General features: G+C 40.8%; 1 protein-coding gene across 1 annotated transcript in view; it reads left to right on the forward strand.

The window, feature by feature from the left end:
• Positions 1–17,881, forward strand: part of KLRG1 (killer cell lectin like receptor G1) — a 71,239-nt gene that overhangs the window by 40,485 nt on the left and 12,873 nt on the right. Inside the window, exons 4-5 of the mRNA XM_032854937.1 lie at positions 5,203–5,303; positions 5,669–5,768. Coding sequence (XP_032710828.1) covers positions 5,203–5,303; positions 5,669–5,768 — 201 coding nt within the window. The remainder of the gene's footprint in view (positions 1–5,202; positions 5,304–5,668; positions 5,769–17,881) is intronic.

The following is a 17,881-nucleotide window of genomic DNA, read 5'->3' on the forward strand; positions in this document are numbered from 1 at the left end:
ACTGCTGTGACCAGCAGGCTGCACTGGGCTGTGGCTAATGGACTTCTGAAGCTTCAGACTTTGGGCTCCCTGGCTTGTAAAAACAGGTGATAATCAGCTGCTCTTGTTTTCTCAGTCAGTGGTTTTGGGGAGGTGTTTGTCTTGTGCAGTTCCCTGCACTGCTTTCTTTCTCTTCTCTTTCTCTCTTTCCAAGGTCAAAACTCCCTCCCATCTGAAGCACCTGCATTTCTTTTCTTTCCAGAATTATGTCCCCACACTTCCTATCTTCTCTGATGTGGCTTCTTTTCACCCTCTCGTTCTGAAGTTTGTACTTTACCGTGTGGGGTCTTCCTCACCCAGCCCAGGTTTTAGGATATCTGAACTTGGTTGTAATGAGAAACAAATGCGATGTATTCGCTTTAGTAGACCTTATTCATACATCAGCCTGTTCTGTGGCAATACTGGGACCCAGTAAATAATACTGAAATCTAATGTTATAATACAAACTTAAGTTGTCTTCTTGGTGTCTTTCATCAAAGAGAATTTGGTCTCTTAGCCAAATGTGCATGTTTCTTGACACATCCTAGGAGTCTCATGATCTTTTTCAGGGCTAGTGAAGTACTATTTTATTTTATTTTTTAAGTAATATGTACACCCAGCAGAGGACTCAAACTTACAACCCTGAGATCAAGAGTCTCATGCTATACCAGGTGAGCCAGTCCGGTACTCTGAGAAAGCATAGTTTAAGAGAGAGATAGGTTGCAAAGAGATGGACTATCTCAGTAGAGGACATGCCAAGGTGTTGGGTATTAGGGCAAGACCTTGGGTTCTAGTCCAAGTCCTGCCACCAAATTGCTGTGGAATAATTGCTCTTTTTGAGTTTCTATTCCTCCAAACAGAAGTCTATAAAGTGAGGAGAGAGATCAAGGCAAGTTCACTGAATTTGAGAATATGATGCTTTTGTGATGGCCACTGCCAGATGAAGTCGCTGGTTATCTCAGAGCATTAATGTAGGAAGGAAGCTTGAGACAAATAGTCAGGAAGTGCATGATCACAGGAACAAGTTGTGGCCTTTTTGTTTAACATCTATCAGGTCAAACTCCAACTCAGAGAAAACCAAACCAACCAAGCGACCAAACAAAACCATTAACACACAAGAATCCTGGTAGCAAAATTGAAGGAATGGAGATATAATTTGGATGCTTTCTTATTGGTTTTTATTTTTTTTTTTCACAAGGGATTTGCTGTGACTTTGAGGATTAAGAATAAGAAGTAGAGTGTTGAGAAGATGCAGGACATTATCTCATTAAGTATACATATAGTATTTGCTGGACACACAGGGACATCAGTTATCAAATGTCCACAAATGCTCCTGCTCACATGTTTGCTTGCCCACCACTTGTAATCCAGGATCTTTAGTATCTGTTAAGATACATATGAATACCTTTAGGGGTGCCTGGGTGGCTCAGTGGGTTAAGCCTCTGCCTTCAGCTCAGGTCATGATCTCAAGCTCCTGAGATCGAGCCCCACATCAGGCTCTCTGCTCAGCAGGGAGCCTGCTCCCCCCTTTCCCTCTGCCTGCCTCTCTGCCTACTTGTGACCTCTCAGTCTGTCAAATAAATAAATAAATAAATAATCTAAAAAAAGATACACATTAATACCTTTAAATATTCACTTATGCTCTGAAACACATACAAACTGAGCTCCTTATGTTTTTTTTAAATTTTTTATTTTTTTATTAACATATAATGTATTATTAGCCCCAGGGATACAGGTCTGTAAATCACCAGGTTTACACACTTCATAGCACTCACCATAGCACATACCTTCCCCCATGTCCATAACCCCACCACCCTCTCCCTACCCACCTCCCCCTGGCAACCTCAGTTTGTTTTGTGAGATTAGGAGTCTCTTATGGTTTGTCTCCCTCTGATCCCATCTTGTTTCACTTATTCTTTTCCTACCCCCCAAACCCCCCACGTTGTTTCTCAGCTTCTCATATCAGGAAGATCATATGATAATTGTCTTTCTCTGATTGACTTATTTCGCTAAGCATAATACCCTCTAGTTCCATCCACGTCATCGCAAATGGCAAGATTTCATTTCTTTTGATGGTTGCATAGTATTCCATTGTATATATATACCACTTCTTTATCCATTCATCTGTTGATGGACATCTAGGTTTCTTTCCATAGTTTGGCTATTGTGGACATTGTTGCTATAAACATTCAGGTGCACGTGCCCCTTCGGATCACTACATTTATACCTTTAGGGTAAATACCCAGTAGTGCAATTGCTGGGTTGTAGGGTAGCTCTATTTTCAATTTTTGAGGCACCTCCATGGAGTTTTCCATAGTGGTTGCACCAGCTTGCATTCCCACCAACAGTGTAGGAGGGTTCCTTTTTCTCTGCATCCTCACCAGCATCTGCATTTCCTGACTTGTTAATTTTAGTCATTCTGACTGGTATGAGGTGGTATCTCATTGTGGTTTTGATTTGTATTTCCCTGATGTCGAGTGATGTTGAGCACTTTTTCATGTGTCTGTTGGCCATCTGAATGTCTTCTTCGCAGAAGTGTCTGTTCATGTCCTCTGCCTACTTCTTGATTGGATTATTTGTCCTTTGGGTGTTGAGTTTGATAAGTTCTTATAGATTTTGGATACTACCCCTTTATCTGATGTGTTGTTTGCAAATATCTTCTCCCATTCTGTCAGTTGTCTTTTGGTTTTGTTAACTGTTTGCTGTGCAAAAGCTTTTGATCATGATGAAGTCCCAATAGTTCATTTTTGCTCTTGCTTCCCTTGCCTTTGGTGATGTTTCTAGGAAGAAGTTGCTATGGGTGAGGTCGAAGAGATTGCTACCTGTGTTCTCAAGGATTTTGATGGATTCCTTTCTCACATTGAGGTCCTTCATCCATTTTGAGTCTATTTTCTTCTTTTTTTTTTTTCTTTTTCTTTTTTTTTTTTAAGATTTTACTTATTTGCCAGAGAAAGAGAGAGAGAGCAAGCGAGTACACACAAGCAGGCAGAGAGGCAGGCAGAGGCAGCGAGAGAAGCAGGTTCCCTGCCGAGCAGGGAGCCCGATGCAGGACTCTATCCCATGACCCGAGGAACTGAGCTGAAGGCAGTGGCTTAACCCACTGAGCCACCCAGGCCTCCCTTTTTTGAGTCTATTTTCATGTGTGGTGTAAGGAAATGTTCCAGTTTCATTTTTCTGCATGTGGCTGTCCAATTTCCCCAACACCACTTTTTGAAGAGACTGTCTTTTTCCCATTGGACATTCATTCCTGCTTTGTTGAAGATTAGTTGACCATAGAGTTGAGGGTCTGTTTCTGGGCTCTCTATTCTGTTCCATTGACCTATGTGTCTGTTTCTGTGCCAGTACCGTACTGTCTTGATGATGACAGCTTTGTAATAGAGCATGAAGTCTGGAATTGTGATGCCATCAACTTTGGCTTTCTTTTTTAATATTCCTCTCCTTATATGAGGTCTTTTCTGGTTCCATATACATTTTAGGATTATTTGTTCCATTTCTTTGAAAAAAAAAAAAACAACAAAAAACGGATGGGATTTTGATAGGGATTGCATTAAACGTGTAGATTGCTTTAGGTAGCATAGACATTTTCATAATATTTGTTCTTCCAATCCATGAGCATGGAACATTTTTCCATTTCTTTGTGTCTTCCTCAATTTCTTTCATGAGTACTTCATAGTTTTCTGAATATAGATTCTTTGCCTCTTTGATTAGGTATATTCCTAGGTATCTTATGGTTTTGGGTGCAATTGTAAATGGGATTGACTCCTTAATTTCTCTTTTTTCTGTCTTGTTTTTGGTGTAAAGAAATGCAACTGATTTCTGTGCATTGATTTTATATCCTGACACTTGACTGAATTCCTGTACAAATTCTAGCAGATTTGGAGTGGAGTCTTTTGGGTTTTCCACACAAAGTATCATATCATCTGCGAAGAGTGATAATTTGACTTCTTTGCAGATTTGGATGTGAGTTTCTTATGTTATATGTAACTGTTTCCCATCAATAGATTGGTCTTCAGACTTACAATTTTATCCTTCTTGCTCACGAAGAAACACGTTACTTGTTAACATTAACATCAAACTGAAAATTCAGCATCACAAGAAAAGTCTCTGTAACAAAAGAAATTTTCAAAGCTGAAGATGTTTATTGCAAAGTCTATTCATTACATTAACACCAAATCCTACAATATAATTAATCTTCTGGGATTTATCCTTTATTTTATGCCACTTATTGAGGCAATTACCTCAGAGTATAACTCCTTCATTTGAATGTCAGACTGTAGAGAGCAAAGAATCTGTTATCACTGTTCTAGTGGTAGCACGGGACCAACTTAATTTTGTCTTATGCTTGTTTCCTTAAGAACTGTTTTTATTTTACTTGTCATATGCAAGATTGATGAGAACTTGAAAAATGGGAGTGTAGTGGGAAAAAAGCAAGTATATTGATACAAGCTTAATAATAAATTTTGTATTAAATGATAATGAGAAAGATGACTGCTTCCATAGTGGTATTAAGCTTTTCTTCTGTAAAAGTTATTTGAATACCTATTAAGTACTTCATCTAACCGAGGAAGTTACAGTGGAAGGCAGAGTATAATGTCTTTCATGCTATAGAATGCAATTATCCATATTAAGTTGAATTATAGGAAATGTTGCACTCTGCAGTGTAACTCTAGAATTAGAGTTTAAAAGAGGGATTAGTTATTTGGACTAGGTGGTGGTTTAGTCAGCTTGAAATGCTTGCCAGAATATCACTGGGTGGCTTAAACCACAGACACTGATGTCTCACAGTTTTGGAGGCTGGGAAGTCCAAGATCAAAATGTTGATGGGTTACGTCTCTGGTGAGGATCTTGTTTGTGGCTTGCAGACAGCTGCCCTCTAATTGTGTCCTTTCCTGATAGAGGGAGAGTGCACTGGGACCTCTTCTTACAAGGACACTAATCTCATCATTAGTGAGGGCCTCATGACCTTGTCTAAAACTAATAACCTTCCAAAGGCCATATGCCCAGGTACCATCATGTTATAAGTTAGAGCTTCAATATATGAATTTTGGAGAGAAATAAATATTCAGTCTATAATAATGGTAATGAGAGGGGGTGTAAAGAATAATTATTGATCATGACACTGAATCACTTCTTTGGTTTCCTACATTTTCTTACCTTTTTCCATCATCTTCAATCTCTCCCTAGAGCCTGGTTAAACAGTTCCTCAAAGATGATTTTTACTGGATTGGTCTGAGGAACAAAGCTGGCTGGAGGTGGGGAGATGGGTCACCCCTAAACATCTCAAGGTAAGGGGGTTCAAAACAATGGGGAAAAAAGAGAAAAGGAGAAGAGAAAGTATGTGATGGGGAAATAGGTCAAGGTTAACAGACGGTGAGGAGAGGAAAGGGTAAGGAAAGGAACTAGAGAACAGGAGAGGAAATGAATAGTGGATAAGAGCCAGTCCCCCCAAACTAAAAAAACCAAAAAACCAAAACCAACAACAAAAAAACCCCCGACAACAACGATAAAAAGAGAGGCTAATGTTCTGGGAGCTGAGAGAAGTGGGGCCTGAATAGGGAGAAAGAACTGCCCGGTTTTTAACTCTTCCATGCCTTGCAGCTACTTTGCTCTCATGTTACCTTAAGTGATTGACTTTCCTGATTTCTTACAGCATCATTTTAAACAACTTGATCCAGAAGTGTGGAGCCATCAATGGAAACGGTCTCCAAGCCTCTAGCTGTGAAGTTTCTTTACCGTGGATCTGTAAGAAGGTCAGACTTTGAGGGAGTCAGATCTGTGGTAAGGCTCCCTCACAAGAGGGAGCAGGCCTCTGGGTGCTCAGATGACCATGAGCATGTATTTGGTGAATGCTGAACCTTCTAGGACATAGCATTCGATGTAAGATTAGTGCAGCTTCCCTGGGAACTGAAGATTTGTTGCTGGACTCTCCTTGAGAACATTTAGATATTATCCTAACAGTTTAAAGATCAGATCTAGGATCATTTGGGAAATACAAATTTTTTTGTAGTACTTCTTACTGTAGTGACTTATGCTGCCTCCTTCATTCCCCATTCCCACCATTTCTGTCAAAAGTGTACCTTTCCTCTATGTTATGGTCCGAACTGACGAAATCTGCACAGGTATATACTATTGCTCATGTGTTATAGGTGTTTTTTTTTTTTTTTGTTGTTGTTTTTTAGACTTCATTTATTTGACAGACAAACAGAGATCACAAGCAGGCAGAGAGGCAGGCAGAGAGAGAGGGGGAAGCAGGCTCCCTGCCAAGCAAAGAACCTGATGCAAGGCTTGATCCCAGGACCCTGAGATCTTGACCTGAGCTGAAGGCAGAGGCTTTAACCCACTGAGCCACCCAGGCCCCCCCCCCATAGGTGTTTTTGATGTGTGCTAGGAAGTTGGCATGTTACTTATTCCTCATAATATATTTTTATCCTAATGGTGGCCCTTCACGAAGAAAGCTATATTCTAAAGGATAATGCTAATAGTGAGAACCTAAGTTGTAGAAAGAGGATGAGAACAGGGTGGTGCTTTCTGCTTCTCAGCTCTTCACCACTTAAAGACCTGGCCTTGGCTGAATTTAATTTTTCTAGGCGTGCATAGATGTGGTTGAATAAACTGATATATGACCATATCTTTTCCATGTTGTGGATGTGTGATTTGCAGGTTAATTTCACAATAGTGGTCAATCTGAGGAAAGTTTACAGAAGCCATTTATGTGCTTGATTCCCAAATTATTTTAGGCATGAATGCCTCAAAAATGAGAAAAACTTGGTTATTTCTCTTAAGTAGGGTTTGGAGAGGGATGCCTGGGTGGCTCAGTCGGTTAAGTGTCTGCCTTCGGCTCAGGTCATGATCCCAGGGTCCTGGCATCGAGTCCTACATCGGGCCCCCTGCTCAGTGGGGAGCCTGCTTCTCCCTCTGCCTGCCGCTCCCTTGCTTGTGCTCACTCACTCTCACTCTCACTCTATCTGATAAATAAATAAAATATTTTTAAAAAGTAGGGTTTGGAGATAGATAGGGAGGGAAGGTGCTGTTTAAAAGACGTAGGAGAGAATACTGAAGGGGACCATCATTCTGTACTGTACTGCTGATGATGCTGGATTACAATCTCTTACCTTTCTCTCAGTTTTTAAAAAAATTAACATATAGTGTATTATATGTTTCAGGGACACAGGTCCGTGATTCATCAGTCTTACACAGTTCACAGCACTCACCGTAGCACATACCCTCCCCAATGTTGATAACTCAGCCACCCCATCCCTCCCACCCCCCTCCACTCCAGCAACCCTCAGTTTGTTTCCTGAGACCAAGAGTCTCTTAAGGTTTGCTTCCCTCTCTGGTTTCATCTTGTTTCATTTTTCTATCCCTTCCTCTCTGATCCTCTGTCTTGTTTCTCAAATTCCTCAAATCAGTGAGATCATATGATAATTGACACTCTCTGATTGACTTATTTTGCTTAGCATAATACCCTCTAGTTCAATCCACGTTGTTGCAGATGGCAAGATTTCATTTTTTGATGGCTGCATAGTATTCCATTGTATATACACACCACTTCTTCTTTATCCATTCATCTGTTGATGGACATCTTTCCATAGTTTGGCTATTGTGGACATTGCTGCTATAAATATTCGGGTGCACGTGCCTCTTCAGATCACTACATTTGTATCTTTAGGATAAATACCCCATAGTGCGATTGCTGGGTCGTAGGGTAGCTCTATTTTCAACTTTTTGAGGAACCTGTTTTCCAGAGTGCTGTTTTCCAGAGTGGCTGCACCAGCTTGCATTCCCACCAACTGTGTAGGAGGGTTCCCCTTTCTCTGCATCCTCACCAGCATCTGCATTTCTTGACCTGTTAATTTTAGCCATTCTGACTGGTGTGAGGTGGTATCTCACTCTGGTTTTTATTTGTATTTCCCTGATGTCGAGTGATGTTGAGCACTTTTTCATGTGTCTGTTGGCCATTTTTCCTAGTTCTTTTTTTTTTGTTTGTTTGTTTTTTTGAGGAACATGAACTCTATCTTATCTATTGTTATATCCTGACCCCCACTTAAAATAGTGCTTGTATCAGTGAATATTAAATAAAAGAATGGATGAATAAAAAATTAAAAAAATCTTATTCTAGTTTTTTCTGTTAGCCCATGAATTGATTACAGGAGTTAAGGGCAAGAAATACAGTATTTTCTAATCCTTCCTGACCCCATCCATGTATGCGTTCAGTAGCTGCCTCTAAAAAGGCAAAGAGGCAGTTTGGTTTGGATGTAATGTTTAGAGAAGGAAGTGGTAGAAACAAACTCCTGTCTGCTTATGATCTCTTACTGTTGGCTCTGGGGTGGGAGGGTGTCTGTTGATTACAAATGTGATGTTAGCGATTCCGGCTAGGTTAAGGATGTAATGATCCTGATTCCACCTGGGCCCTGGCTTTGCTGCTACTGAGTGCACAATCTCAGTTACTTATTCAAAGAGAAGCAGAGGAGGACGGTGCCCTCCCAAGCTCTCCCCTGAGCAGGTAGCTTGTGGGCAATTCTTCTCTGTGATGAAGTTTCAGTCTTTTTGCAAGGATTTCTCACCACCTCTCATCAGAATTGGATCTAGTTCTTCCCTGCTCTTCCTCCCTTCGGGATGTTACATTAGAAATCACTGATCTCTTAGTTATTTTTTTTTAAAGATCTTATTTATTTATTTGACAGACAGAGATCACAAATAGGCAGAGAGGCAGGCAGAGAGAGAGGAGGGGAAGCAGGCTCCCTGCTGAGCAGAGAGCCCGATGCGGGGCTCGAACCTAGGACCCTGGGATCATGACCTGAGCCGAAAGCAGAGGCTTTAACCCACTGAGCCACCCAGGCGCCCCAATCTCCTAGCTATTTATTTGTTCCCTGGACTTACTCATTAGGAGCCAGGGTCAGTTACTAACTCAAATTCTTCTCCCTTGCCTAGTGAAATAAAGTTTGAGTTTATCTTTGTGTCTGGTGCAAGAAAGTGGTCCATTTTCACTCTTTTGCATACTTTCGACTAGTTTTCCCAACACCATTTAAAAAAAAAATTTCAGATGTTTTTAGTCAGGGTTTTCAAAAGAAGGAAAACAGAAAAAGCCAACAATCTGATCAAATGTACAGTTCAAAAATGTCTTTTGGCATTTAGCAACAAATCCTAGGAAAGAAAACCACAGTTTTCCTGAACCAAACAAGTTACCCCTGGCAAGTTTGTAGCACTAGTAAAGCAAAAATAAAAAGTTAACTCTCTTGATCATACAGTTATCTCCGTGAAAATCTTTTTTTCCCAATCTGTACAGGTCTTTCTTCATAAATTAACTTTTTTTTAAAAGATTTTATTTATTTATTTGACAGAGATCACAAGTAGGCAGAGAGGCAGGCAGAGAGAGAGGGAAGCAGGCTCCCCGCTGAGCAGAGAGCAGGATGCGGGGCTCAAGTCCAGGACCCTGATATCATGACCCGAGCCGAAGGCAGAGGCTTTAACCCACTGAGCCACCCAGGCACCCCATAAATTAACTTTTTAAATAATTTAATGGCTGCCTACTATGTGATGTTCCACTAATTTTTTTTTTTAATGTACAGAGGTTATGTTTTCCAACTCTTACCCAGAGGAGTATGGCTCAGTTCAGACCCATCTAGCAGCAGATTACCCCTTCCCTCTAACTGAGCTACCAAGCTACCAAGTTTCTCTCTTAACTAATGCAAACATATCAAGTAGTAAGAGACCCAGGCTTACAAATGTACTAAATACAAGGAGGGCGCTGCATCCAGTTGGACTTTCACAAAGCAGTAGTATTCTAGGGAGTGTAGAACCAATAATAGTACAACTTTTAAAAAGGAAACAAAAACAAAACACATTTTTTAAAAAAGATTTTATTTATTTATTTGACGGAGAGAGATCACAAGTAGGCAGAGAGGCAGGCAGAGGGGGGGGGGAAGCAGGCTCCCTGCTGAGCAGAGAGCCCGATGTGGGGCTCGATCCCAGGACCCTGAGATCATGACCTGAGCTGAAGGCAGAGACTTTAACCCACTGAGCCACCCAGGTGCCCCCAAAACACATTTCTTTTATGGCGATGTAATTTTCACTAGACTCTACACTTCTCAGAGCATCAAGGACTTTTGAAACCATGAAATGTCACTCATATCTATAATCAAATACAAGCATAAAATTTAAGAACTAGAAAGTCCTGGAAAGAAATAAGTGCTTAGCCCTAGCTCGACTACCATTGGGTTGAGGGAACTTTTTCCCTCTTGCATATTCCGGCCTCCTTTGTCAAAGATTCGTTGACCATATAACTGTGGGCTTATTTCTGGGTGCTATCTTCCATTCCATTGATTCATACATCTGTTTTGTGCTAGTACTGCACTGTTTGGATCACTACAGCTTTGTAGGGATTCTTGAAATCTCGAATTGTGATACCTCCAGTTTTGTTTTTCCTTTTCAAGACTGCTTTGGCTAGTTGGGGTCTTTTGTGGTTCCATACACATTTTAGGATTGTTTGTTCTATTTCTTTGAAAAATCTGTTGGTGTTTTGATAGGGATTGTGTTTTTCTAGCTGCTAATATCTTTGAGCATCTTCTCAAGTTAATTTGTAATTTGTATTTCCTTTGATTTACCTTTTCATACATATCCCTTGGCTATTTATTCTCTCAGCGTTTTTGTTTTTTTGGTTTTGTTTTTTTTCCTTTCTTACCGATCTGTAGGCACTGTGTATACTTGGAATAAATTTTTGTTAGTTATATGTGTTACTGATGTTTTCTTTCTATTATTTGTGTGTTTTTCTAATGTCATGGAGATTTTTTTTCCATTCATGTATTTTAAGTTTTAATAAGGTCAAATCTCTCATTCTCCACTGCCACTCCTCCCCCGCAAATTGTGGATTCTGGTTTTCTACTTTGAATCCCCTACCTGGGATTATGCATACATTTTCCAAATTTTTTCCCAATGGGACACCTGGGTGGCTCAGTCTTTAAGCATCTGCCTTCAGCTCAGGTCATGATCCCAGGGCCCTGGGATCGAGTCCCACATCGAGCTCCTTGTTCAGCAGGGAGTCTGCTTGTCCCTCTCTCTCTCTCTTTCTCTCTCTCACTCTGTGTATCTCAAATAAATAAATAAATAAAATCTTTAAAAACAAAACGAAAAAACTGTTGTGGGCGGTTAAGATAAAGAAATGTGGGAACGTTCTGCACACAGGTGAATACTATAATGTAACGTGTTTTTAGCGTGACTGGAGTTCAGTGAGCACACCCGAGGGGTAGAGGATTTGTCTGCAGGAGCAGCAAGAGGGTGGCTGATCAGGGAGGCCCAGATCAGGACTGGGACAAGAGTGGGCACAGGTACCCAGGATAGGTGTGAGCATTTCCTGCCAACTCAGACAGGACACTAATGGTGCCTCACACCAGATCACTCTTCCTGCTTCCAGCCCGGTCAGTAAGCTGATAATGCCCGCAATGGATTTGAAAGGGATGTTTGCATGCCTGCGCCAAGATTTATGTACAAAGAACGTTATTACATTTCTCCAATGGGAAAAATTACAAACAACTCAAATATCTATTGGTATTGAAATGATTAAATGTATCACCTTATGTTTGCTTTCTTTCTGTGGAATAGACCTTATAAAATGAGAATGTTTTTATCTTTTGCCCGAACAACAAAAATAATGGACAAAAAGCAACCAGTCTTTACCCTCCAACAAAATCGTCAAGCTAGAACGTCCGTGAGGGGTGAGGAGGTCCTCGGGCTCCATGGTGCTCTTGTTCACCCGGACTCTGGGCTTCTGCACAGCTCTTCCCAGCTGGAGGATTAGTTTGGTTTGGCTCCAGTGGGAATGCAAGTTTAGACGGTGGTCCCATTGCTTCATGGTGCTTGGGATTGCTTAATGTACCTTTTCCTCTCCCTCTACCCCCACCACTCCCTCTTTTAAGAATCCACTATCAAATGTTGCGTTTTCTTCTTCTCCCCACCCACCCCCTCAGAACAGATCCTCCCTCATTTTAAAATGGCGGCGCACTTCGTCACATGACTACAGAGTCAGGGACTTCCCTCCAGATTCCTAATGGATGCCAAGACGAAGGTGGTGGCCTTTCTGGGCTAAGAGATCTGATGTGGCCTGTTCTGCTCTTACCAGCGTGGCCCCAAACCAGCTGTGATGTATGTGCTGTCTCTCCACAGGCTGGTAGAATGTGTTCTGTAGATTCCCTGGTCAGAACCAGGAGAAGGTTTTTTGTTTGTTTTTGTTTTCCCCTTAGTTCTTTCTGTTTTTTTTTTTTTAATTATTATTTTATTATTATTTTTTAAGTATTTGTTTATTTAAGAGAGAGAGAGAGAAAGAGCATGAGATGGTGGAAGGCCAGAGGGAGAAGTAGACTCTCTGCTGAGCAGAGAGCCCAGTCCAGTGCAGGACTCCATTCTGGGACCCCAGGATCATGACCTGAGCTGAAGGCAGGCACTTACCCAACTAAGCCACCCAGGCGCCCAGTTTTTTTCTGTTTTTTTTCCTTAGGTCTTCCTTACTGCGAGACCCTGTGCGACTAGGAACATCTAATTGCTGCTTACTGTGATGGGTATACAATGTTCAAACACTTTCCTGAAACCTGTTGGTTACACTGGCTCTCTGTATGGCCGTATGTTATGTGTATATTTTTAGACAATACCTTGTCCCTACCTGGGAGCTGTGGGAACATATTGGGAAGAACAACAGTGCTGGAGTTAATAAGACAAACCTATATTCAAATCCTTTTTAAAATAATTACTGTGCGACTTGAGGCAAAATGCTTAACTTCTCCCAGCCTAGGTTTACCCATCCTATAAGATCATTCCATCTAAAATAGCCAATCTCTTGGTCTCTATGACATCCACTTGTGTAGTTCCTTCAAAACTCTTGTCAAGTCTGTGATTCTCTTTATGTGTTACTTCTTTGAAATTATTACTTACTATGTTTTGCCAATGTGTATGTTCACAGTTTAAAATGCAAAAGCGACAAAGGGATGTGTCTGTGAAAACAGTCTGTTCCCACCTCTGATTGCTGACTCACTCAGTTTTATTCCTTTTCGTGTTCCTTTCCAGATATAATCTTTTCATACACAGCATTTACTTACATGAGTATGTGTGTGCGCGCTCACACACACACACCCCTGAACTATAGCATAGTACACGTGCTGCTCTGAACTTTACTCCCCCCATTAACAATCTATCTCATATCTTTTTTTAAAAAAGACTTTATTTATTTATTTATTTGACAGATTGAGAGAGATCAATATGTCAATCCCCCCATTAACAATCTATCTCATATCTTTTTTTTAAAAAGACTTTATTTATTTATTTATTTGACAGATTGAGAGAGATAGGACAGAGAGGCAGGCAGAGAGAGAGGGGAAGCAGGCTCCCCGAGGAGCAGAGAATGCGATGCAGGGCTCGATCCCAGGACCCTGAGACCATGAACCCAGCCGAAGGCAGAGGTTTTAACCCACTGAGCCACCCAGGCGCCCCTATCTCTTATCTTTTTATGATTATACTCATAAGAGCTGCTTCTTTCTTTTTAATGGTTGGATAGAATTCTCTTTTATGGATATAACTATTTAGCTAGTCTTCTATTTTTTAAAAATGTTTTATTTATTTGAGGGAGAGAGCAAGAGAGCACAAGCAGGAGGAGTGGCAGAGGGAGAGGGAGAAGCAGGATCCCTGCTCAGCAGGGAGCCTGCCCTCAGGACCCTGGGATCATGACTTGAGCCGAAGGCAACCCCAAGCTAGTCTTCTAGGTGCCTCTAACCTAGTCTTCTATTAATGGAAGTTATAGATCATTTCCTCTTTTTTGTCTTTACAAACAATGCAGCAATGACTATATTTCATACAGGCATAACTACATGCTTTTTGTAGACCTGCCAAATTGCTTTGTGTAAATCTTCAGATTTGTCTTTCCACCAGCAATGTATAAGAATTTCTTCACCAATGCATTTTTTCATCAAACGTTTTGATCTCTGCTAATTAGATAGGTAAAAAATATTTTCCCATTATGGCTTTAATTTGTATTTCTCTTATTAAGAACTATAGAGAGCATCTTTTCACATGCTTAAGGGCCATTTCCTTTTCTGTGAACTGACACAACCTTTATCCTTTAAAAAGAAAATGGATGAGGGGGATGCCTGAGTGGCTCAGTTGGTTAAGTGTCTCCCTTAGGCTCAGGTCATTATCTTGGGGTCCTGGGATCGAGTCACACATTGAGTCCCACATCAGGCTCCCTGCTCAGTGGGAAGTCTGCTTCTCCCTCTGCCTGTACCTCCCCCTCCCCTTCATGTGCTCTAAAATTAAAAAAATAAAGGCTTTAAAAAAACTTTGGATGAGCGAGCTTTTCCTCAATAATTGGTAAGAAAAAATGTTCTTTATATACTAAATAAATTAGCCTTTTGAGTGTGATAAAAATTGAAAATATTTTGTCTTAGTTGGTCATTTTTTTTCTTATATATGATGGGATTTTTTTTCCTGGTTAGAAATTTGGGATTTTTATATCTCAAATTTATAGTTTGTATGTATGTATGTATGTATGTATGTATGTATTTATTTATTTAAAAAAAGATTTATTTATTTATTTGACAGACAGAGATCACAAGTAGGCAGAGAGGCAGGCAGAGAGAGAGGGGTTGGGGAAGCAGGCTCCCTGCTGAGCAGAGAGCCCGATTCGGGGCTCGATCCCAGGACCCTGAGATCATGACATGAGCTGAAGGCAGAAGCTTTAACCCACTGAGCCACCCAGGCGCCCCACAAATTTATAGTTTTTTAATCAGTTCTGGGTTTCATAGCATTTGAAATCTTTCATTCTCCATTCTGAGATCAAATTAGTTAGACAACTTAATTGGTTAGACAATTGACTTCTAATGAAATGCAGAATTACGGAAGGATCAGAACTAACTGAACTCGGCATGGTTGTGACAAGAGTGTGGAAAATTGGTGCATCTGCCTGTGAGACATGGATGAGTCAACGATTATGCGTTTGAAGATTCATCCAGGAGGCTTTAAGAACCACTGTACAGTGGGACAGATAGTCACTGACTCATGAACTCATCAAATATCCCTAGACTCAGAAACAGCCACAAGTGGAAAACATTGTTGAAAGTCTGGAACAGCCTGGGATGCTCTATAAAGATACAAAATTCTACATAGAAGCTTACCTATGAATAATAGCTTTTCCTGAGAGTGCAAAAGCTTAGTGATGAGAGCCGTAGAATATTAGAGAAAGACCTCATCCTGTGATCTTGAAATTTTGGCTGAAAGCTAACGCTGGGAGTAGTAGGTGACAAGAAGTCCTATGTTCTAAAGGTAGTCCTCAGACCGACTCCATACTGGGTTTAGGGACAATCACTAAGAGCTCATTAGGGGAAATTAAAGACCGATTACAGGCAAGCCCTTTGCAGGAATTTGTAGATGGAGAGATGGCTGGGGTATCTGTGCTCCCACAACCAAGCTAAGTGAGAGGAAAAGCTAGAGGGCAGCTGGGACAGAGCGGGGGGCTTCTTCCTGGAGTTGGAAACAGAGTCGAACTCCCTGGTTCTCTGTTGCTCAGCCCTGGAAACTTGTAGATTTGAAGCTGCCTGGAGAACAACAGAGGGCTTAGAAGAACTTGACCCAAGTTCCCTACTTTGGAGGGCATAGAAACTTCTCTCTGAATTCTGCTTTCGAGAGGTCTGATGGTTGTAGAAAAATGTGTAGAGATTGCCCCTAAAGATGAGGTAAGGAGGAAGAGCTGGCAGGGACACAAGCTGCAGTTTCACTGTTTGTTGAGTGCCTATATGAGCTCCCCGAGCCCAGAGGAAGTGGAAGAAGGTAATGGGATTTGAGTTACCTACAAAGGGCTTTATCCAACAGGACGTCCTGCCAGCCAAAGGGACTCCAGAAGGAAGAAGTCTTGTGGAATGTTTCACCGTAAGTTGAGAGCTAAGGTAAAGCCATAAGAGGCTCTAAGAGGCCTTCTAGAGAGCATATCACCTGTATCACGGAATGATGCAGGGCAGAAATTCCTCAAGAGTGTATCTCTCTGCATGTAGGAACTGCTAAAACCTATAGAAGGGCCCGTGAAAGATAACTAGTATTGGTATTATATCCAATCCAACAAGAGAAACAGAACCAGTAGGTTTACATGAAGAGATTATTGCAAGGAATTGGTTTGTGCAACTGTGCAGCAGACTTGGCAAGTCCAAAATCCATAGGGCAGGCTGCGGGGAAAGGCAGGCTAGAACTCCTCCGCAGGGCTGAAGCTGGGGTCCACTGGGGCAGTTTCTTCATCTGAGAAGCATCCAGTCTGCTCTTCAGGCCTTTGAACTGATTGAATCAAGCCCACCAGGATTATCTATCATCTCTCTTATTTAAAGTCAATTGGTTATAGACTTTAATTATCTATCTAAAATACCCTATAGCAACATCTAAGGTTAATGTTTTAATTAAATAACTGGGGACTGTTGCCTAGTCAGGCTGAAACATCAGACAACCATGACAGATATCTTCCACACAGAATCACCACCCGGTAACCTCAGTACCAGCGAGGACTTTGCCTTTTCTTCCAGTCCCCTGTATCCTGAGACTGGAGGGCTGCCTCACCTCTGCACTGCTGATCTGCGGAAACAAGGATCAGAACTGAGAGAAATGTAGGGGAAATTTTTGAATTGGTTATAAGACTGACATTTTGATTTAGATTGGATTTAACTTATCAGGCATCAGTTTGTGGACACAGAAACAGAGAACTGACAAAGCGGTCTTACTTACCTCTGCACATGTGTAATATTATGCTTTTGCTTTTAAATTCTTAAATTTTTAAAAAGATTTTATTTATTTATTTAACAGACAGAGATCACAAGTAGGCAGAGAGGCAGGCAGACAGAGAGAGGGAGAAGCAGGTTCCCTGTTGAGCAGAGAGCCTGATGTGGGGCTCAATCCCAGGACCCTGATATCATGACCTGAGCCAAAGGCAGAGGCTTAATCCACTGAGCCACCCAAGCACCCCATGCTTTTAAACATTAGAACAATTTTTCCTATTCAACTACTTTTTCCTCTGTTTCTTTACTTTAAAAAACTGATGTGTAATCATCTTATTACACAATGGGCAATTAAATCCTCTTGCTGTCAAAGCCAAGGATGGCAGTGATAATGATAGTTGCTAAAGCACTCAGCCCAAGGTCATCTTAGAAGATACTTAATTAAAGATACCCCTTCAGGTATCTTGTTTGTCTGTTTTTGGTGGCTAATCAAGGGTAGAATATTTTCAATCACTTGTGGAAAAAATATTTTCTTATTACCTTGATTCTAGACAGATCTCAGATACGAATAGTTTATTTGTGGCCAGGCATTCCCATTGTCCCTGTACATTTTCAAGATCAAGATCTAGGATCATTTGATTAGCAAGACTACATGTACATTGTATTCAGGTTATTGCTAGTTCTGAACACTAGCCCAAAAAATGATAGCAAGTTAGTAAGAAAGAAAAAATGCTAACATTCAATAGCAAGGAAACTTGGAAATTTCAGGAGTAGAAGTTTCTATAATGAAAAAAGAACATAGGAGGCTAAAACAGATACACATCATATGCTTAATAAAAGGTGATATTGGATTATAGGAAATTAAACTTTCAGTAAGGTAGGAGAAAAAGAAGTGTGGAAGAATAAAGAGCTAAATCTTGTTATCTTTTAGAATGGCTCATAATCCTATACTGAAATTATGTAATTTCAACATATAGCACAAAACCCTCACAGTCACAGACAGTGCTAACTCCCCAGGCCTTTTCCGTCCTTGCAGTGCTTAGACGGAATTTTATAGCACTGAACGTGTGTGTTAGAAAAAAAGAAACATCTAAAATCGATAATGTATTCTTCCACCTTAGGAAACTTGAAAA

This window comes from Lontra canadensis, unplaced genomic scaffold (genome assembly GCF_010015895.1).
Source record: "Lontra canadensis isolate GAN:19392208 unplaced genomic scaffold, GSC_riverotter_1.0 scaffold9, whole genome shotgun sequence".
Taxonomy (NCBI): Eukaryota; Metazoa; Chordata; class Mammalia; order Carnivora; family Mustelidae; genus Lontra; species Lontra canadensis.